The 23,624-nt window shown below is 44.7% G+C and overlaps 1 protein-coding gene across 2 annotated transcripts in view; it reads right to left on the bottom strand.

Moving 5' to 3' along the window:
- Positions 1-7,340: 7,340 nt before the first annotated feature.
- The window catches only part of LOC141063193 (ras and Rab interactor 3-like), a 60,185-nt gene continuing 43,901 nt past the window's right edge, over positions 7,341-23,624 (bottom strand). For both annotated transcript variants that reach the window (XM_073557249.1, XM_073557250.1), the window contains exons 4-6: positions 15,321-15,632; positions 15,091-15,219; positions 7,341-11,912 (exon numbers count right to left, since the gene is read on the bottom strand). In XM_073557249.1, the coding sequence (XP_073413350.1) occupies positions 11,737-11,912; positions 15,091-15,219; positions 15,321-15,632 (617 nt within the window). In that variant the 3' untranslated portion in view covers positions 7,341-11,736. The remainder of the gene's footprint in view (positions 11,913-15,090; positions 15,220-15,320; positions 15,633-23,624) is intronic.

Genomic DNA, 23,624 nt, shown 5'->3' with positions numbered 1-23,624 from the left:
CCCTTACCAGGTTGTCAAGAAAATTAATAACACTAACTATGTTATTGCCCTGGACTCTAGTGGTCGACGACAGAAAACCGTCCACATTAACATGCTGAAAGACTACCACGACCGATCTCTGCCTGTTCTAGCTGTCTGCCACCCCCCTAGTGATACCGCCGACGACGAGTACCTCCCAGATCTCCTCCAGGTTGCCCAAGCGGGAGGATCACTGGAACAAGTGCCCCTGGGCTCCCATTTATCGGATATACAAAAGGACGATATTGTCGCCGTACTAAGGCCGAGGGCTGCTGCTTTCTCCTCAAAGCCGGGGAAGACTACTCTCACCAGTCACCATGTGGAAACCCCCAGACAACGCCCCATCCAGCAGGCTGCCTACCGGGTTCCAGAGGCTGTTCAAGGCATGATAAAGAACGAACTGGAGGAGATGAAACAACTGGGAGTTATTCAGCCATCTCACAGTTCTTGGGCCTCTCCTGTCGTCCTGGTCCCCAAGAAGGATGGTACAACACGATTCTGCGTTGATTACAGACGACTAAATGATGCCACCAAGAGTGATGCTTATCCCATGCCCAGGATTGATGATCTATTGGATCGTCTGGCCAGTGCCCAATTTGTGACCACGTTAGACTTGAGCAAGGGGTACTGGCAGATACCCCTAACGGAGGACGCTCGGCAGCGCTCAGCCTTCATTACTCCATTTGGGCTTTATGAGTTCCTGGGAATGCCCTTTGGGATGAAAACTGTCCCCACTACTTTCCAGAGACTGGTGGATCGACTGTTACAACAATGTCAGGACTTTGCCTGTGCTTACTTAGACGACATCGCCATTTTTAGCACAACCTGGGAGGAACATCTTAAACACTTGGGCATAGTGCTGGACTGTATCCTTACTGCAGGACTGACCATTCGCCCTGATAAGTGCCAAATAGGGATGGCTGAGGTGCAGTACCTCAGGCATAGAGTAGGGGGTGGGACACTAAGGCCTGAGCCTGCCAAGGTGGAAGCCATTAGCAACTGGTGTAGATCCCAGACTAAAAAGCAGGTACTTGCGTTTTTAGGAACTGCTGGTTACTATCGCAAATTTGTTTCCAATTTCAGCACCTTGGCCAAGCCCCTAACCGACCTGACCCGCAAGAACATGCTTAGGAATGTGACGTGGACAACGGCATGCGAGGATGCCTTTTCAGCGTTAAAGACTGCCCTCGTCACAGCTCCTGTCTTGGCTGCCCCGGATTATAAACGCAGGTTCCTCGTGCAGACAGATGCATCCACCTTTGGGATTGGGGCAGTACTTAGCCAAGTGAATGCCGCCGGAGAAGAACATCCTGTTGCTTTTGCCAGTCGGAAACTACTGGATCGGGAAGTTGCCTATGCCACTATTGAAAAGGAGTGCCTTGCCATCGTATGGGCGCTAAAAAAATTGCAGCCATACTTGTATGGCAGAGACTTTACAATTGTTACAGACCACAACCCCCTCACATGGCTGAATCGCGTATCAGGGGACAATGGAAGATTGCTGCGGTGGAGCTTGTCCTTACAACCCTACAGCTTCTCCATCCAATACAAGCGAGGAAGCCAACACCAGAACGCCGATGGACTGTCTCGACAAGAAGAACCATAGGCTCCCCAGGCCGACCTACCCCTGCCACTGTACAAGGAACTATAAATAACTGAACAATGTGGACTAAAGTGAGCAGGCCAGAGGTCTGTGTAGACCTCATGGCGTGCTCACTTATTATGGGGGGGGAGAGGTTGTGATGGTGTGATATGTTATGTGGATGTCATTTTTTGTATATTCCTATTTTTAACAATTCCAGTTATTTTCATAGTGTTTTTCTTATTACATTGTAAGCCTACAGCCTCACTGTATCTGTCTCTTGATGACTCCTTGTAGTGCATTAATCCCTAAGGCCTTTTGTTCTCCTCTGGGAGGCAACTTGTTGGACTACCCCTGGACAAGGAAGGGGGTGGGGGGGAAGAACAGCAGCTGGACAAGTCAGTTCCGGTACAGACAAGATGGTGAAAAGGCTGCATTTCAGAGAGAAGGACCCATTTTTATCCTCTGGTGCTAGAGTTTTGAAATCTCGTTTCCCTGGACATTTTATCCTGATAATGGACTGCATTCTTATTCTGGACTATCTTATCCTTTGTGTGGTGGACTGAATATGGACCTTTTCGTATTTTTGCCTGAATAAAGGTCTTGGAATTGTTCACTCTTCGCTTGCTCTGTTGATTGTGTGATACCAGAGAAGGACCCCGTGACATCCTACTTCTCACCCGGGGATTCCTCTCACAATGTCTGTTGAATACAGGTTTGACACAACCTCTTAGGGTGATGGTCTGGGAGGGGCTGGGAGCATAACGCACATTCCCTGTTTTTATTTTTCTCCGTTCTTTTGGCCTAAGGGTACATAAACAGATAAAGACAGGACGCCATCAGCTAGGAGCTTGACTCCGACACTCACCCGTGAAGTTCGTCAGCTTAATACTGGCTGCGGGGTTCGAGACTCAGGCTGGGGTAAGGCGCGAGATGACTTTCTCCGCTTCTCCGAGGGTTCGCTCTGCCTTGAGCATTCGCTAGTACCCCTCCTGGAGCTGCTGCATCTTCTGATGTTCTCAGTCCGTCCTGTGCTGCCACTTTTCCTCGTGCTGCCCTGTGGAGATTTCCCTGGCTGCACCTCCTGGAGCGAAACTGGTTCGTTTGTCGACGACATGGCTGCGCACCGGTATGCCTCTGGCCAGTGCTTTTATGCAGCTTTCCAGTTTCCTCATTTCATTTTTTTTCCCACTGCGCATGCGCGGTCGCGCCTGGCGATACCGCTATGTTTCCCCCCTGCCCCGGAAGTTCCTCCTTCACTTCCTGGCCGCCTGGTCTCTGCATGCTGGCTCTTGCCTCCTTACCTCCTCTGGACGCCGCGCGTCACCCGACGCTACCCCTGCATTGCCGGAGGGACATACCGCTGCTCACCATCTGGTATGCCCATTCTCCCTTTAGTGCTCCAGGCACTTCTGCGTCCTGCGCAAGCTTAGGGATCCATTTTCCTTCCCTGGCCTCGCCTCTTCGTGGGGGGGTTGTCCCCGACGCAGTGCCGCGCTCAGTAATGTGGCTGAAAAGGAAAACTTCTGGTGCTGCTCCACTGCACCCCTATGTGAGCCAGGCAGCCTTCACCACGGCCTCACCCGCATTACCAGCTGAAGGGGGATTCCCAGATCTGGATCCCCCATCGCTGCTTCCAGCTCTGGGGCCCCCGTTGCTCATATAGTGCCGCAGGCAGCTACCAGGCCAGGAATCCTCTTCTCTGTGGGTTTCTTCTAGGAACAGGAAACCAAACTGAGGGAGCGAGGGGGACCGCCCCATTTATCTCTCTGTAGGTTTCCTGTTCCTAGGGGCAGATCCCCTCTCTCAGTGGGTGCTGTCGTGGTGAAGAGAAAAATAAGTATTTGGCCATTAACAAAAGTTCATCTCAATATTTTGTTATATACCCTTTGTTGGCAATGACAGAGGTCAAAAGTTTTCTGTAAGTCTTCACAAGGTTGGCACATACTGTTGGTGGTGTGTTGGCCCATTCCTCCATGCAGATCTCCTGTAGAGCAGTGATGTTTTGGGCCTGTCACTGGGCAACATGGACTTTCAAATCCCTCCAAAGGTTTTCTATGGGGTTGAGATCTGGAAACTGGCTAGGCCACACCAGGACCTTCATAAGCTTCTTATGAAGCCACTCCTTCATTGCCCTGGCAGTGTGCTTGGGATCATTATCATGCTAAAAGACCCATCCACGTTTCATCTTCAATGCACTTGCTGATGGAAGGAGGTTTGACCTCCAAATCTCACGATACAAGGCCCCATTCATTCTTTCATGTACACAAATCAGTAGTGCTGGTCCCTTTGCAGAGAAACAGCCCAAAAGCAAGATATTGCCACCCCAAGCTTCACAGTAGGTATGGTGTTCTTTGGATGCAACTCAGCATTCTGTCTCCTCCAAACACGACGAGTTTTGTTTCTACCAAACAGTTCTGCTTTGGTTTCATCAGACCATATGACATTCTCCCAATACTCTTCTGGATAATCCAAATGCTCTATAGCAAACTTCAGATGGGTCCGCACATGTACTGGCTTAAGCAGGGAGACAAGTCTGACATTGCAGGATCTGAGTCCCTGGTGGCGTAGTGTGTTACTGATGGTAGTCTTTGTTACGGTGGTCCCAGCTCTATGCAGGTTATTCACTAGGTCCCCCCCGTGTGGTTCTGGGATTTTTGCTCACCGTTCTTGTGATCATTTTGACCCCACGGGGTGAGATCTTTCCTGGAGCCCCAGATCGAGGGAGATTATCAGTGGTCTTGTATGTCTTCCATCTTCTTATTATTGCTCCCACAGTTGATTTCATCACACCAAGCTGCTTGCCTATTGCAGATTCAGTCTTCCCAGCCTGGTGCAGGGTTATAATTTTGTTTCTGGTGTCCTTTGACAGCTCTTTGGTCTTCACCATAGTTGAGTTGGAAGTGTGATTGTTTGAGGTTGTGGACAGGTGTCTTTTATACTGATAACAAGTTCAAACAGGTGCCACTGCCATTACTACAGGTAATAAGTGGAGGAAAGAGAAGCCTCTTCATGAAGAAGTTACAGGTCTGTGAGAGCCAGAAATCTTGCATGTTTTTAGGTGACCAAATACTTCTTTTCCGCCATAATTTGCAAAAATAAATCTTGCCAAATCAGACATGGTGATTTTTTGGATTTGTTTTCTCATTTTAACTCTCATAGTTGTGGTCTACCTATGATGTCAATTACAGGCCTCTCTCATCTTTTTAAGTGCGAGAAGTTGCACAATTGGTGGCTGACTAAATACTTTTTTTCCTCATTGTAGGTCCAAGTGGAGGAAGAGTTGGACATGTTGGTAAGGGTGGAAGAGGTAATGGAGGAGTAATGCAACACTGTTTATTTTGTTTTTTTTGTATTTTTTTCTTTTTCATATTTTTTTTTCCTTTTTATGTAACTCACTTAAAACAACCTAGATTTTTCAAAACTAAAGCTAGCTATCTAGAACCATGAGACGTAGATCCAAGAGGAGGAAGAAGTGGACGTAGCCTGCAAGAGGCATGGAAGGAGTAATCCAAACTGTTTTTCTTTTTTCTTTTTTTTTTTTTTAGGGAACTGACTTCAAAGAACAAAGAATTAACCCAAAATAAACAAACAGGCTACAACCAGGGGGTAGAGGTCCAACTGGAGGAGGAGGTGGATGTGGCTGGGTAGGTGGAAAAGGCGGAGAAGGAGGTAGCCAACACAGTTTTTGGTTTTTTTTTTCTTTTATTTGGGAAGGAGGCACCCAAATGAAACAAATGGCAAATAGAGTTGAAGACTAGCTGGTTGCGGCTGTTATAGTTGTCCGCTCATCCAAAGCTATGGACAAATTATGTGGGATGCACGCCTGGTTCATTTTATAGAATGTTACCTCCCCACTTTGGATGTTGACTGGTGGATGCACCTTTCTGTGATCAGACCCCTGCCGTGCTAAACACATGTGCCGGCAGTACACTAGCTGAAGAGCACGCCAGCACCTCCAAGGCATAAAGGGCAAGCTCAGGCCATGTGTTCAATTTGGAGACCCAGAAGTTAAATGGGGCTGTCCCATCTGTTAGTACGTGGAGACGTGTGGACACTCACTCTTCCACCATGCTGTTGCAACACTGCCTTCTGTTAATATAGACAGTATCAGATGGTGGTGCCGGATGTTGTGGCGTGCTCATAAAGTTTTGCCACATTTCGGCCATGCTAACCCTGCCTTCTGAGGTGCTGGCAACACAGCTCTCTGTTGATTTGAATATAGAGCGGATGTGCTGTACCCGGTCACGGCACTAAACTTCAACTGCCTGCACTTCCGACCACCCACACACACTCGCACATGCAGCCATCAGATATTGTTGACCTAAGGATTGGCTATCAATGTAAAAGTCCTAGACAACCCCTTTAATAAAGGATTTGTAAAACTGTTTGTTTTTACACATATTGGAAAACAGGAAGACTGTACTGTAGAGTTTCACTTATAGATAATTGTAAATATAAGTAAAATATTATGGGACAGTCTCACTTTAAGGGGTTGTATATTTATTTATTTTACTCATTTATATAGCGCCATTAATTCCACAGTGCTTTACGAAAATTATTGGCACTGAAATTATTGGATCACAATCTAGATTCCCTATCAGTATGTCTTTGGAATGTGGGAGGAAACCCACGCAAACACAGGGAGAATATACAAACTCCGTGCAGTTGTTGTCCTTGGGTGGGATTTGAACCCAGGACCCCAGCGCTAAGCCACCATGCGCCCCAATATATAAAACGTAATTCCCATCTTCCAATGAAGAAAAGTTTGCAGAGTGTTTGTAAAAACAAACAACTTTTCACGATTAAAATTTGTCCCATTCTCCTAGTTGGCAAGTGGTGTGCTTCTGAAATAAAAGGAGGGCACCAGGATTAGGCTGGAGTCTCACTAGCATTTAAAAATTTGTCCAATGTTGAATCATGACGCGTGTCATGCAAGTGGCATGCGATTTTTCTCACATAGCATCCGAATGACATGCTAATGCAATCCGTATGCAATGCAATTTTAACATTAGCTTTTACATAAAGTTATTCTCTATGTTATTTATAGACAGTTTTCAAAGAAAATATTCTTCAATACATAAATACACTGCTCAAAAAATTAAAGGGAACACCTAAACAACACATTGTAACTCAACATCAATCACACTTCTGTGAAATTAACCTGTCCAGTTATGAAGCAACACCGATTGTGAATCAGGTTCTCCTGCTGTTGTACAAATGAGACAGACAACAGGTAGAAATGGTGACCTGTCAGCAGTATTCAGTATGAATAGCTAATCAGAGCAACACTGGAAACCCCCCACAGTCCTCCCCAAAGTACGAGCATATCATTATGGATCGGTCGCCCTCACCCAGGGCAGCGGGGTACTCGGAGCCGGGCCCGTTGATTTCAATTGGAGATGTCACGGTAGCTGTGACCCGGTCCGTGGCCCTGGGCCTCCATTGTAAAAGGGGAATGTGGAGTGTGTGGATGATGATTAAAGTTTATTAGTGAATGATTCCTGACGCCACCTGTGGTGTTCGGCAATGAAGATGTTAAGCCGACGCTGCAGGCAGATCCTCTGGGGCAGATGGTGTGGGGCAGCAATGATGTTGTGGCCCTCCACAGGTAGGGCAGTAGTCCCAGGGCAGTGTAGGTGAAGAGATAGGGAGGAGACGTAGATGGTGCGGTGTCAGGCACAGCGATGTAGCAGTGCGGAGTGTGTTGGCGCAGGAATAAGTGAAGGACACCAGGGCATGTAGTTCCAAAGCTTTATTCACAGTCTGTTGTGCATACAGGTGCCCGCATCCATGCTGTGTCCTCCAGGTCAGGAGCTCAGCCAACCTCCAGGCAAGATGAAGTACTCCATTCCACCACTCCGCCAACATATGTGAATTTTCTGAACGTCTCCCTCCTTAGCGCTCGTAGTGAAGTACTCTCAGTACTGAGTTACACTGGAGTTCCTCCTTTCATATGTTCTTAGAACTCTACTTGTACGGCAGACAGCTGTAGCCTGCTTCGGGGGCTCCTTGCTACTAAGTCCCGGCTCACCCCCGTTGCTGTTGTGCCCCCAAGTCTTGTGTGGGAATAAAGTGGTGACAACTTCTATTCCTCCGGTGTCTGTCGCAGGACCATTAGTATCCACATAACCTCGGGGACCGGACCCCGGCCATGCACTTAGAACAGGGGTGGGGAACCTTTTTCCATCCGGGGGCCATTTGGAAATTTCTACCATCATTCGAGGAGCACACAAAAATGATCACCTTGAGGCTGTGTACCCATGTAAGCGCTTTTTTCCCAGCAAAAATGCTTAAAAGAAGCATCCCATTCATTTTAATGAATTCCGCACTTTTTTTGCATATTGATGCGTTTTTTTCCACGAAAAAAACGCATCGCGGTAACAAGCGCAGCATGCTCATTAATTTTGCGGAAAAATCCGCATTTCTACCTATTTTCTATGAGACTGGGGACGCGCGGAAAAAAAACAAGCATTTTCTGGGAAGGAGTCTGGTTTTCATGCAGAAATTTTCTGCATACGTGGGTACATTGACTAAATATACCGGGGTAATTTTCAGGCTAACAATTAATTACGGTAACTCACCCTTAATGTGACAGCTGGAGCTGCTTCTCCATCACTGGAGGCTATATATATCACAGGTGGTAGGATATACAGTACTCGGGGAGGATATACAGCACTTTCGGGGTAAATGCAGCAGCTGTGGCGGGATATATAGCACCGGGTGGGACAGGGATCATCGGGCAGGCTAATAGATCACCGGGGGGGGACAGATCACTGAGGGGTGACACGAAGATCACAGGGGTGCACATAGCTTTGGGTGACAGATCACAGGGGGCACATGGGAGCACAAACATCACAGGGGGTACATAGCAGGTGGGCACATAGATAACATGGGGCACAAAGCTGGGAGCCACAGATATCACAGGGGTGCACATAGCTGGAGGGCACAGATCACAGGGGGCATAGATATTACATGGGGAAACAGCTGGGGGGGCACATAGATGGAGGGCACAGATCACAGGGGGTATATATAGGTGGGGGGCACAGATCACGTGGAAACATAGCTGGGGGCACAGATCATGGGGTATATATAGGTGGTAGGCACAGATCATGGGGTATATATAGGTGGGAGGCACAGATCACATGTGGAAACATAGCTGGAGGGTACAGATCACATGTGGAAGTATAGCTGGGGGCACAGAGATCACGGGGGGCACATAGCTGGAGGGCACAGATCCCCAGGGAGGCACAGAGCTGCGGGCACGGTCGCACTCACAGAGATCACTGACTCTCTGGCAGCATCTCCTCTTCTGGGACATGTGGACGGGAGAGCATTGGGCACTAGTCCCGCCCACCCAGACGACGTCATCATCATCATGTGCAGGGCAGGCAGCGTTTTGTAATGAACGCTGCGTGGCCGTGCACTTGGGGGTTAAAGGGCCGGCAGCTGACAGGATACAGCAGCCGCCCGAGCATTGAGAATTCCAGGGACCTACCCGTGGGCCGCATGAAAAGCCACTGCGGGCCGCATGCGGCCCGCGGGCCGGAGGTTCCCCACCCCTGGCTTAGAACTTGAGGAAGGGTTCTGCTCTAACCCTAATCCTTAGTTCTCTTCTTCTCCTTACGTTCCGTACAAATCAAATCTTTCTTATGGAGAATTAGGCTTTCTGAATATCTCTTTCCTGTGCCAGCAGACCCATTTCACTGAGGTCTGCTGCAGCACTTCCTTCATCTATCCCACTCAGGGATCTTCTCTCTGACTCCTCGTCAGACTGACTGACCTAGTCGCAATAATCTCCAGCTCCCTGGTGCAGACTAAGCTCCACCCACCTCCCAGCACTCTTCGTGTTCCAAGCAGGGAGCCACCAAAGGTGCTTTGCTACACTACTATGTTGTGTGGGATGCAGGTGTTGGAGTGTGGTCAGGTGTCTCCACCTTACCTGGATGGTGGGGCATCACACCTCAGGAGGAGGTGCAGTACCTCTGTGGCGACTGAACCCTCAGGGGCGCCACAATTAGCTCAAAACTGAAAATAAGGATTAAACAACAACCACAAGATGGATTTCATCAACCCAGGTATCATTTTAATCAGTATAACGGCGCTGACCTAACACTGTCTGTAGGTTACTGTACACAATCCTGCAGACAGTTTCCCTTTTTAAAAATGAAAGAATAATGACATGACCCCTTCCTCACCTGACCTACATCCTATTGAGAACTTGTGGACCCTTCTTAAATGGAAGATTTACGGTGAAGGAAAACACTACACCTCTCTGAACAGTGTCTGAAAAGCTGTGGTTGGACGTCAACCGATTAGGAACTGAGAGACTCCATGGATGACAGGCTTATGTCTGTTTTTGAGAAGAAAGGGGGCTATAATAGTCACTGATTTTTTTTTAAAAAGTTCAGAAATTTGTTTTGTACATTTTCAGTTGTTTGGTTATTGTTCTCGCTTTAACAGATGAAAATAAACAATTAAGATAGGAAATTTTATGTTTATCGTTTAGTTGTATAATAATTCTGTACACTAATAATTGCCCAAATAATTTGCACACATAGATATTCTGCTAAGAAAGACAAAAACTTACTTATGGTCCTTACTCTTTACTTACTTACTAAAATCATGTCATCTGTATACAGGTTAATGTCTGATGTCCCTATTGCACTAATTATTGTAAGGTACATAGTCCAAATTATAGGACCCCAGAATAAGCATGAGTGAACACAAGTATCGGTTATGGTTTGAGTGTCATAGCCAATACTATGAACCCGCCATACTCCGACTGTGGGCTGTTGGCACAGGTACACTGAGAGTTGATTTATAAGTCGCCTATTGATCCCCATATTGTGTTAATGTGAACATTAATGAGGAATGTATGCTTAAGGATAGAAAATTATCAGAGTGCAATCTGTGCACACAATAATAGAAATCAAAGCGAAATCCAGGTGTCTGGTGTATTTCTTCAGAACTTCTTGCAGCCAAACAGCACAATATCTTTGTTCCATTTTGCCTACTGGGAATATGGAAATTTAGCTGGAACGTGTTGCCCTTACAGCAGCCTATCAAGCTGACATATTGGCTTTAAAAGAAAAAGCCTGAGTCAAAATGGAAAATAATTTCACTTTAACGGAGACCTACTAATTGACCTAGAAAAATTTGTCTCTGCTCTGTCACACTTGGTCAATCCATGCATAAGCTGGAAGGCCCACAATTTTTCATGCTAATTTCCGCAGTAGTAACAGATTGGCGGAGGAATGAAATCGGACCCATGAAAACCAGCTCTTTGGTCATGCCAGCTTCTTTTTATAAAGGGTTGTCTTTGCAGTAAAGGGATAATAAGGACAATCCAGGATCACTCACCCTTCCACACACGCTTTATGTCTCATGCTATTAATCAATAACTGTGACACATCTACGCAAATATTTAGTAATGCATTGAAGAAGAAGCATCAATTTATAAATAATGTTTGAAGTGTTAAAAAAATGTAAAAAAAAAAAATACATGGGCGTTTAGGAACAGAATGGTTTGTGCCCTGGACTGCATTCAGATTTCTCCTAAGGCCTGTTTCACACTTCAGTTTTTATGTGTCAGTCAAAATCCGCCAATTTCGGAAAAAAACGGATCTGCCAAAAAAGGGACGGATCCGTTTTTTTCCCCCCATAGACTTACATTAGTGGCGGATCTTGACTGACGGTCGTCCGTCACATCCGTTTTTTGACAGATCCGCCAAAATTTTACCCTCTCCCGGGCGGATGAGACGGACTCTGCAACTTTTTTTTTGGTTGACGGTCCGCTATTTTTAATTGGCATGCCCGGAAGCTCTGCTCCGGGAACATTTTTAACCCTGAATGCCGTTCCGGGACGTGAAAAAGTCTCTCTCCGTCAAAACAGAGTTCCGGTGGCACCCGTTGCTGTCAAAACAGTGACGGATCCGTCTTCCGCCATTTTCACAGATTACAACTGATCTGAAAAGTGTAAGTGTGAAACAGGCCTAACTTGGTCTTGTATTGGTCCTGAAATGATTCAACACTTAGTAACAGTCATTCAGCTCATACTCAGATATTGCTGCAACACCTGAACATTATATGATAATGAGAACTGGAAGGCACTTAATGGTCGATGTTATTTTTTTTTACGTGTCCATGCTAAATTTCCTAGGTTTTTGAAAATGGTGTCTGTGATGAATAGTCCGTCTGCGCTGCCACTGGCGTATAGAGATCTGGGCATCCACACTAAGCTGCCGCAATACTGTGTTAAAGCTGCTGATATGATAGAGGGCTCCAAACAGAGTAGTAAGATAGTAACCTCCTGAGGAAGGAAAAAAAAAGAAAGGTTAAAAAATTGGTATATAAAAAACATTATTCACACTTTATTCCTTATTATCCCTATGGCCGGGATCACACACAGCGAGATACGGCCGATTCTCGCAGGTTAAAATCAAGCTCTGGCACCGGTACTCCGGAGCGGAGCGTGCAGCCGCACAGCAATACATGGAGCTGCACGCTGTGCTCCGGAGTGCCGGTGCCAGAGCTTGGTTTTAACCTGTGAGACTCGGCCGTATCTCGCTGTAGTGTGACTCCGGCCTTTATGTAAAATCAGCACTTCCCAAGGTCGCATATTAGCAGAAAAATGCATAATAGTCTGTAGTAAACCCTTTAAATATGGTTATATCACTACGTTCTGGAGTTCTGAGCCTATATCACCAGAAATATGAAGAAGGGTGGGGAAGGTCTCTAGCTCATGAACTGAATTTGTAAAATGCTGATTATTTGCAGCTTGTACTACACTCTAAGAATACATGTCTATGGAAGAGCATCATATACAGACCCTGTACAGACATCCACAGAGGATGTATCTGAGTGCTACCATCCAGATTCCATCAGGAGCAATGTGTATGGAGACATTCTTACTTAGGAACAAGGCATCTATGAGTGAATACCTCATCACACAAACAGTAGGTAAAATAAGTATTTGATGCACTGCCAATTTTGCAAGTTTTGCCACCTACAAAGAATGGAGAGGTCTGTAATTTTAATCCTAGGTATAGGTATACTTCATCTGTGAGAGACAGAATCTAAAAATAAACACCAGAAAATCACATTGTATGATTTTTAAGTAATTAAATTGCATTTTATTGCATGAAATAAGTACTTGATCACCTACCAACCAAAAGGAATTCTGGCTCTCAAAGACCTGTTTGTTTTTCTTTAAGAAGCCCTGCACTCATTACCTGGATTAATTGCATCTGTTTGAACTCATTACCTGTATAAAAAGACACCTGTGCACACAATCAATCACACTCCGACTTCTCCATCACCACCAAGACCAAAGAGCTGCCTAAGGACACCAGGAACAAAATTGTAGACTTGTACAAAGTTGGGACGGGCTACAGGAGAATAGGCAAGCAACTTGGTGAGAAGGCAACAACTGTTGAAGCAATTATTAGAAAATGGAAGAAACACAAGATGACTGTCAATCTTCCTTGGTTTGGGGCAAGGATGATATGGGGAAAGGTCATGAATCAGCCCAAAACTACACAGAAGAACCTGGTCAGTGACCTGAAGAGAGCTGGGACCACAGTCTCAAACATTAGGCTTCTTTTACACTTGCAGTGTTTTTGCAGACCGTTTTTGTGACTCCAATAGATTTCTATGGGGCCGCAAAAATTCGACAGAGTGCCGTATACCGTATGGCCGTGAGAACCATATTTACAGCCATGAAAAAATATCGAGCCTGCTCGATATTTTTCACGGCTTATGGACACGGCCCCCATTAAAATCAATGGGGCCTCAAAAACAACAGAAGCTTGCCCAGTGTGTTGATTTTGCAGTACACCGTGAAGACCGTATTTGCGGAACGCTGTATTTTTTACTAGAACACTCCCATGTACTTCCTGTTTATCACTTTGAAGGCCAGCAGAGTTCCATTATTGAAAAATTCCTGTTTTTTTCTTCAATTTTATTTACAATTTCCTTTTCTTTTGTTTCCCTACTTTTCAAAACCTATTCCAAACCAGAAAAGCGGCGATCCGAGAAGATTTTTGTGGCAGACCGTGAAAATTACGGCAATACGAATACGACCCACAAAAATGGGCCGCAAAAAACACGGCAAGTATAAAAGAAGCCTTAGTAACACACTACGCCTTCATGGATTAAAATCCTGCAGGGCATACAGGGTCACCCTGCTCATGCCACAACATGTCCATGCCTAATTGAAGTTCAGCAATGACCATATGGATAATCCAGTGGAGGCATGGGAGAAGGGCATGTGGTCAGATGAGACCAAAATAGAACTTTTCATTATCAACTCCACTCGCTGTGTTAGAAGAAAAAAGAAGGATGAGTACAACCCCTAGAACACCTTCCCAACAGTGAAGCATGGTGGGGGAAACAATCATACTTTGGGGGTGCTTTTCTGCAAAGGGGACAGGTTACCTGCACCGTATTGAGGGGAGGGTGGATGGGGTCATGTATCTTAAGACTTTGGCCAACAACCTCCTTTCCTCAGTAAGTGCAATGAAGATGGGTTGTGGCTGGGTCTTCCAGCAGGACAAGGACCCAAAACACACAGCCAGGGCAGCTAAGGAATGGCCCTGTGAACTATTTCAAGGTCCTGGAATGACCTAGCCAGTCTCCAGTCCTGAACCCAATAGAAAATCTTTGGAGGTATCAGAATCTCACTGTTGCCCAGCGACAGCCTCGAAACCTGAAATATCTCGAGTAGATCTGTATGGAAGAATGAACTAAAATCCCTGCTCCTGTGTATGCAAACTTGGTCAAGATCTACAGGAAACGTCTGACCTCTGTAATTGCAAACAAAGGTTTCTGTACCAAAGATAAAGTTCTGTTTTGCTATTGTATGAAATACTTATTTCATGCAATGAAACAAAAATTAATCATGTAAAAATCATATGTGGTTTTCTGGATTTTTTTTTTTTAGATGCTGTCTCTCACAGTTGAAGTGAACCTACAATAAAAATTACAGAACTCTCCAATCTTTGTAGAAGTGAATGTTTGCAAAATTTGCAGTGTATCAAATATTTATTTTCCACACTGTACAAGACCAATGATCGATATCACATTTTACAATGGGTTCATACACAATCATACAGAAAAGAACCTTTGTTGCCATCAGAAGAACATTAAAGACCTCATGTTTAAAACCCAAACTTTAATGTGAGAAACCAAATATACAAATTCCTAATGCTGACCATAGACCTATGTCCATTAGATATCCATCAGCTAACAGCAGTCATCTCTGTCAAGTCAGACAGTTGGGTTGTGGCCAAAGACACAAGAATTTATGCAAATCCTACAAATTCTATCAATGACTGAGTCTCATGTCCATGATTAAGGAAATGTAAGTCATTGATTTGCTCTTGGGAGTTTTCAAAATTTCAGTAACAGTCATATCTCCTATATAGAATAGGTGGAAGCGTCTTCCCATTTTTGGTAAAAGTGATCCATCCACCATAATCTAAACATACCTTCTCCCTGAAGCTGAATTGGATCCAGAAGTTCCATCATGTACTCTACATCTAGCTGCACAGAGGTTAGGTCACAGCCCAACAAAACATGGATAAGAACTGGTAAGAAGTCATCCGCACCAAAGGCTTCTAGAAAATGGAAATATGATATTTTATCAAACCAATCACCAAAATTTATATAAAGTAAAGTGAATATTACTCTTTGTAGTCTCATGCTACAGCTAACACACCTTTCTTTCCACTGGATGTCTCCATTGCTTCATAGATGAGCTTGCACACTTTCAGCAAGAGCAGTTTCTTCTTCTCTGGAGAGTAGGCGGTATGCATGAGGGACAACTTCTGCTGAATTTTCTCCATAATGCTGTGCCCAGGTACTCCTGCACGTGGTCTTTGTTCACTACTACTAGCTTTCATCTTCTTCTGGTTACCTAGTAACTTGGCCAAGGAACCATCTCTTTTGTGCATCTCCAGAAGTCGTGAGTAAATCACATCTTTAAGAGGTTTCAGTAAACACTTGTATAATGATTTTTCGATGACCATAGCTAAGAGAAATAAATATGGCATTGGAATTTAATCATTATTGGCACATTAAAAGCTGGAAATAAAAAAAGGTTTTGCCCTGAATGTCTAAGAAGCCTCTGTCAAGTGATACCCAACGTAGTGGTAAGTCTTGAAGCCATAATGGAAAGAGCAAGAGCAACAACTTTGTAAGAATCATACGATAATGATAAAAAGAAATATAGCCATCACTTTAGCTTTCTTTACTAAGATATCACTGCCATACCAAGACAAGCTATCAAACTCGGAGTTATTCAGTTTGGAAAAACAAAGTGTTAGGGGGTGATCTTATTGCAATGCACAAATACATTATATGAAGGGACAGTACAGAGATCTTTATAATTATCTTTTTACACCTAAGGCCTGTCTCACACTTCCGTTTTTGACCATCAGTCAAAATCCGCCGGTTTTTGAAAAAAACGAATCCATCATTTTTTTGGCGGATCCGTTTTTTTCCCCATTGAGTTGCATTACCGGCGGATCTTGACGGATGGCCATCCGTTGGATCTGTTTTTTTGCGGATCCGCCAAATTTTTTGCGTCCGCCGACATGCCTGGACGGACCCTGCAACGTTTTTTTTGCTGCAGGATCCGCATTTTACAGTGCGCATGCCCAGAGAAAGGAAGTCAGCCGGGAATTTAACCCTGAAATCCTTTCTGGCGAACAAAAAAAATTCTCTCTCTCTCTTTCCCGGGCAGCGGTTCCTTTAAAATTCTTCATTCGGCGGATCCGTCAAAAAAAACGGATCCGGTGGCATCCGTTCACATCAGTTAGGAACGGATCCACTTTCCGCCTTTTTGGCGGATTTTGACTGACACAAAAAACTGAAGTGTGAAACAGGCCTAAGCCTGCAATGGTGGTGACAAGGGAGCATCATGTGCGCCTAGTAGTGAGATTATGGAACTCTCTGCTACAACATGTTGTGTTGGTCTATTAAATTGGTTGCCCGGTTTTAGACTACCAGTTTGCAGTCACTCTAGGTCTCTCTACTGCGCGCTGTGAAGATTCTCCGATGCAGGTGTCAGGAGTGGGCGGCCATGTGACTGTAATTATGTGATTGGCATACTTCTGGCCAAATTCTAACTAGATGTGTTCGGCCTTGCTCAATACACTTGTATTGAATGAGGCCGTAAATTGCAAACTTGTGGTCACGCGCCCACCACTCCAGAAGACTTTGCATAGCGCACAGTTCATGTGTTGTGAGGATTCACAAGTCTCCTATCACATAAAGAAGCCTAAGGCTGGACAACAACTTTAATAAAAAAAGCACAATGAGTGCCTGGATGCCTTTCTTGGAAAATATAATATTGAAGGTTGTGGGTACTAAATTAAGTGATGGGACGTTCATCCAAGGAACTAGTCTTATTTTTGCATGTGGAGTCGGAAAGGAATATTTACCCTTAGGCCAGGTTCACATAGCGTTAACAGCAGTCCATTAAACGCATAGCGCTGACTGACTGTGTTAAGGCTATGCATAACGCGATTGCGTTATGTCCTCCCACTAGCGCAGATGCTTCATCTGCGCTAGCAGTGATGGACCCCCGAACGCTGCAGCCCGCGTCTGAGGGTCCGTCACAAATGACGGCACATCGCCAGCACATGCCAATTATGCCATGCGTTAGCGATGCGCTCGTCTATAGCTGTGTAACGGATGCATTAAACGCAGCCCATTAAAGCTATGTGAACCCAGCCTTATATGGGACAATTAGCATCTGCCTAATGGGATTTTTGCCTTCCTCTGGATTAACGCGTTAGGTTATAGGTTGAACTTAATGGATTTATGTCTATATGCAACCTTGCAAACTATGACATTTTGGATGGAATCATTTTGATATGAACATACTGTAATTTAAAAACTGGAATACTATATCAATGGTGCTAGCATCAAAATATGAAAAGCTTACTATACAGGGAAATATAGGAAATGCTGATATGAAACTCCTCAGCATTAAAGGGAACCTGACAGCTGATACTTGCTGCCTGCATCATGGGCAGCATTCAGCTGACACTGGCTGCATTATTTCAGCCATGTATGTTTGACTCTGAAATGCTGCAGCCAGCGCTTCAAAGAAAAACATACGGTACTTTAACCCCTTCCCAACCAGTGACACAGCGTGAAAAGTCATCATGCATCATGAAAGTCGGTGCCAATCCGACCAATGATGCATATGCTGTGTCATGACTTTAATGCCCCCCTGCGGGTCGGATGACAGGGGTCAATAAAAGGTCACCCGACCCGCAGATACAGAGAGTTTTGTACTTCACCACAGGGGGCATGGCTTCGCCCCACATGGCTACGATCGCTCTGATTGGCTGTTAAAAGTGAAAGAGCCAATCAGAGCGATAGTAATATTTCATCAATGAAATTTGATGAAATATTACAAACCAGCCATGGCCGATGCTGCAGTAGCATCGGACATGGCTGGAGACAGTTATCTGACCCCACCACACACACCGGTTGATGGGGGCGATCAGCCCCCGCCACTGAATGACAGTGCCGCCGCTGTCATCATCTGCTCCCCCGCCTTCCCTCCGCTCCCCCCCAGCTTCCGATCAAGTCCCCTCCCACCCCCCAGTACATACTGAGTGCCGCTGTTGCTCCCAGTGTCCCGCGGTCCTGGATCATGGGCGCCACCATCTTGGAAAATGGCGGGCGCATGCGCAGTGCACCCACTGGAATCTGCTGCAGCAGATTCCATTCATTCATTTTGATCACTGTGATAAACTCTCACAGTGATCAAAATGAAATAAAAAGTAAATAAACCCCCCCTTTATCACCCCCATAGGTAGGCACAAATAATAAAATAAGGAAATTAATTTTATTTTTATTTTTCCATTAGGGTTAGCGTTAGGGCTAGGGTTAGAATTAGGGTTAGGGTGGAATTAGGGTTAGGGTTAGGGTGGAATTAGGGTTAGGGTTGGAATTAGGGTTAGGGTTGGAATTAGGGTTAAGATTAGAGTTAGGGGTGTGTTGGGGTTAGGGTCGGGATTAGGGTTAGGCATGTGGTTAGGGTTATAGTTAGGGTTGGGATTAGGGTTAGGGGTGTGTTGGAGTTAGGGGTGTGTTGGGTTTAGGGTTGGAGTTAGAATTGAGGGGTTTCCACTGTTTAGGCACATCATGGGGTCTCCAAACGCAACATGGTGCCACCATTGATTCCAGCCAATTTTGCGTTCAAAAAGTCAAATGGTGCTCCCTCCCTTCTGAGCCCCGATGTGTGCCCAAACAGTGGTTTATCCCAACATATGGGGTATCAGCATACTCAGGACAAATTGCACAACAACTTTGGAGGTCTAATTTCTCCTGTTACCCTTGGGAAAATAAAAAATTGGGAGCTAAAACAATCATTTTTTGAAGCACTTAGGGGTTCAAAGTGCTCACCAAACATCTACACATCTAGATAAGTTCCTTAGGGGGGGTCTAGTTTCCAAAATAGGGTCACTTGTGGGGGGTTTCCACAGTTTAGTCACATTAGGGGCTCTGCAAAGGCAACATGACGCCCGCAGACCATTCCATCAAGTCGGCATTTCAAAACGTCACTACTTCCCTTCCAAGCCCCGATGTGTGCCCAAACAGTGGTCCCCCCCACATATGGGGTACCCGCATACTCAGGACAAACTGGACAACAACTTTTGGGGTCCAATTTATCCTGTTACCCTCGTGGAAAAAAAAATTGCGGGCTAAAAATCATTGTTTGGAGGAAAAAAATGATTTTTTTTATTTTCACGGCTCTGCGTTATAAACTTCTGCGAAGCACTTGGGGGTTCAAGGTGCTCACCACACATCTACACATCTAGATAAGTTCCTTGTGGGGTCTAGTTTCCAAAATGGGGTCACTTGTGGGGGGTTTCCACAGTTTAGGTACATCAGGGGCTCTGCAAATGTAACATGACGCCCGCAGACCATTCCATCAAAGTCAGCATTTCAAAATGTCACTACTTCCCTTCCGAGCCCTGACGTGTGCCCAAACAGTGGTCCCCCCACATATGTGGTACCAGCGTACTCAGTTCCTTAAGGGGCCTAGTTTTCAAAATAGTGTCATTTGTGTGGGGTTTCCACTGTTTTGGCACATCAGGGGCTTTCCAAACGCGACATGGCGTCCGATAATGATTGGAGCTAATTTTCCATTCAAAAAGTCAAATGGTGCTCCTTCCCTTCCGGACCCTGCCGTGCGCCCAATTAGTGGTTTATGACCACATATGAGGTATTGGTGTACTCAGGAGAAATTGCCTCACAAATTTTATGATCCATTTTATCCTGTTGCCCATGTGAAAATTAAAAAACTGAGACTTAAGCAAAAAATTTTGTGAAAAAAAAGTACATTTTTTTTTACGGATCAATTTGTGAAGCACCTGGGGGTTCAAAGTGATCACTATGTATCTAGATAAGTTCCTTGGAGGGTCTAGATTCCAAAAATGGGGTCACTTGTGGGGGTGCTCCAATGTTTAGGCACACAGGGACTCTCCAAACGCGACATGGCAACCGCTAAATATTCCAGCATATTTTCCATTCAAAAAGTCAAATGGTGCTCCTTCCCTTCCGTGCCCTGCCGCACGTCCAAACAGTGGTTTATGAGCACATATGAGGTATTGTTGTACTCAGGAGAAATTGCCCAACAAATCTTAGGATCCATTTTATCCTGTTGCCCATGTGAAAGTGAAAAAATTGATGCTAAAAGAAAATTTTTGTTGGAAAAATTAAAATGTCCATTTTTTCCTTCCACGTTGCTTTAGTTCCTGTGAAGCACCTGAAGGGTTAATAATCTTCTTGAAAGTAGTTTTGAGTAGCTTGAGGGGTGCAGTTTTTAAAATGGTGTCTCTTTTGGGTATTTTCTGCCATATAGACCCCTCAAAGTGACTTCAAAGTTGAGGTGGTCCCTAAAAAAATGGTTTTGTAAATTTTGTTGTAAAAATGAGAAATCACTGGTCAACTTTTAACCCTCATAACTTCCTAACAAAAAAAAAATTGTTTTCGAAATTGTGCTGATGTAAAGTAGACATGTGGGAAATGTTATTTAGTAACTATTTTGTGTCACATAACTCTCTGGTTTAACAGAATAAAAATTCAAAATTTGAAAATTGCGAAATTTTCGCCAAATTTCTGATTGTTTCACAAATAAACGCAAAAATTATCTAAATTTACCACTAACATGAAGCCCAATATGTCACAAAAAAAGTCTCAGAATCGCTAGGATGCGTTGAAGCGTTCTAGAGTTATTACCTCATAAAGGGACACTGGTCAGAATTGCAAAAAATGGCCAGGTCATTAAGGTCAAAATAGGCTTGGTCATGAAGGGGTTAAAGGGAATCTGTCACCTATTTTTTCGACTATCAGCTTCCGGCACCACCATCAGGGGCTTATCTACAGCATTCTGTAATGCTGTAGATAAGCCCCCGATGTAACCTGACAGATAAGAAAAATGAGTTATATTATACTCACCCAGGAGCAGTCCGGGTCCGATGGGTGTTGCTGTCCGGTCCGGCACCTCCCATCTTCTAACGGTGACGTCCTCTTCTTTGCTTCCCTTCGTGGCTCAGGCGCAGTGCTAGGGCAGAGCAGAGTATTGCAGTGCGCAGTACATAAGCCCCTGATGGCGGTGCCGCCATCTGATAGTCTAAAAAATAGGTGACAGATTCCCTTTAAATGCTGCCAGGGACCAAGCTGCAAGCGAGACTAGTCGGAGAAAGTGGGTCCCTGATGGCTACTCCCTGCCCACTGCCAATGACTGACAGGTCTCTACCTATGCACACTTGCAGAGAAAGACCTACATAGTAACATAGTTATTAAGGTGAAGACTTTAAGTCCATCTAGTTCAACCAATATCCTGTCCTAACCTGCCCTAACATGTTGATCCAGAGGAAGGCAAAAAAAACCCATGTGGCAAAGAGTAAGCTTCACATTGGGGAAAAAAAATCCTTCCCGACTCCATATACGGCAATCAGACTAGCTCGCTGGATCAATGCAATATTAAGGAAACTAGTGTATATTCCCTGTAATATTATACTTTTCAAGAAAGGTATCCAGTCCCTTCTTAAATTTTAGTAGGGAATCACTCATTACAACATCATATGGCAGAGAGTTCCATAGTCTCACTGCTCTTACAGTAAAGAATCTGCGTCTGAGTATGCTTAAACCTTCTTTCCTCCAGACGTAGAGGATGCCCCCTTGTCCCCATCACAGGTCTAAGAGTAAACAGATCATTAGAAAGGTCTTTGTATTGTCCCCGCATATATTTATACACTGAAATAAGATCACCCGTAAGCCTTCGATTTTCCAAACTAAATAACCCCAAGTGTAATAGTCTGTCTTGGTATTGCAGACCCCCTAGTTCCCTAATAACCTTGGTCGCTCTTCTCTGCACCCACTCCAGTTCAGCTACGTCTTTCTTATACACCGGAGACCAGAACTGTACACAGTATTCTAAGTGTGGTCGCACTAGTGACTTATATAGAGGTAAAATTATGTTCTCCTCATGAGCATCTATGCCTCTTTTAATGCATCCCACTATTTTATTTGCCTTTGCAGCAGCTGCCTGACACTGGCCACTAAATGTGAGTTTGTCGTCCACCCATACACCCAGGTCTTTTTCAGTGACAGTTTTACTCAGTGTTTTACAATTAAGCACATAATTATACATCTTATTCGTTCTACCCAAGTGCATGACCTTACATTTATCCCCATTAAAGCTCATTTGCCATTTATCAGCCCAAGCTCCTAGTTTACATAAATCCTCCTGTAATATAAAATTGTCCTCCTCTGTACTGATTACCTTGCAGAGTTTAGTGTCATCTGCAAATATTGAAATTCTACTCTCTATGCCCCCTACAAGGTCATTGACCTGTCACTCAAGGGGAGCGAGTTGGAAGAAGTCACCGGGAATTCGCTTTTCCGACCAATTTCCTGTATGGTATTTAAAGTATGTTTTTCTCTGAAGTGTTGCAGCGTGTCAGAAGCAAACATACCTGGCTGAGACCATACAGCCAGTGTTTTATATACATGTTCCAGGTATCCGTTGTCAGGATTCCTGAACTTATTCAGGAAGGATGAGGAAATAGAAACATTGACATAGATGTAGTAGAATTTAGTGCAACATTGCTTGTGAGACACAAAAAAGAATTTTACTCAGCCACTTCCTATATTGTTTTAGCATGCGAGTTATTTTTGGGGTTGCTATTAATAAGAAGAAAAAACTCCATCATCATTCTGAATTTCTTAAGCTTAAAACAAATCTAACCTGAATGTATAACCTGACTTTTACTCACCATATTGTTTGCAAAAATCCCTCTCTTCAGTGAGGAGGGCGATACATGTCTATATAGTAATAGCCCATTATTATTTACTGGTGATAGGAAAGAGTTTGGGGCAATTATGGAAATCTAGATGGAGATCTGATGTGTTCACCGAATATGCAATGGCCAAAGCATATTTGTCACGGAGTGACTGACCCAGTGACATGACCCAACGATTTGTGTGTGACCAAATGGCACAACACACCAGGGAAACAATAACAATGGTGGGCCCTGTTGATAGGGAACGGGGGAATGGACACCTTCTGAACTCTCCTGAGGATGTGCCCTGATCTCACTATCGTCCCTATACGGGTTCTTTCACCCTGTCGCCGAGCAGGATAACTAATCCCTCACATGCCCTGCTCTTATCCCTAAGTAGGGAACTGGCAGGTGGGAGCACCGCTGCACTAATAAAACACACAGGAAGAAGCAGGCGGCGAAACGCACGTCGGGGTGAGGGGACACCAGACACACATCTATCACGCTTAGGTAATTATACCTTTTTCCATTACCTTTTTGAGGTTTTACTTGCCGCTTTCCCATGGCACTATTCAGGATCTACATTATGTGCCAATCTTATTTCACTTAGTCTTATGGGTTCACATTTATTTTTGTTTCCATGGGATATGGAACCTCTGTTTACAGTGCTTTGAGGTATACCAGGCTGAATTACACCATTTTCAGTAATA

Source organism: Dendrobates tinctorius, unplaced genomic scaffold (assembly GCF_039654945.1).
Source record: "Dendrobates tinctorius isolate UK_male_01 unplaced genomic scaffold, ASM3965494v1 ptg000246l, whole genome shotgun sequence".
Taxonomy (NCBI): Eukaryota; Metazoa; Chordata; class Amphibia; order Anura; family Dendrobatidae; genus Dendrobates; species Dendrobates tinctorius.
Note: the sequence above shows the minus strand (reverse complement) of the source record. Positions and strands in the feature narration are given on the sequence as shown.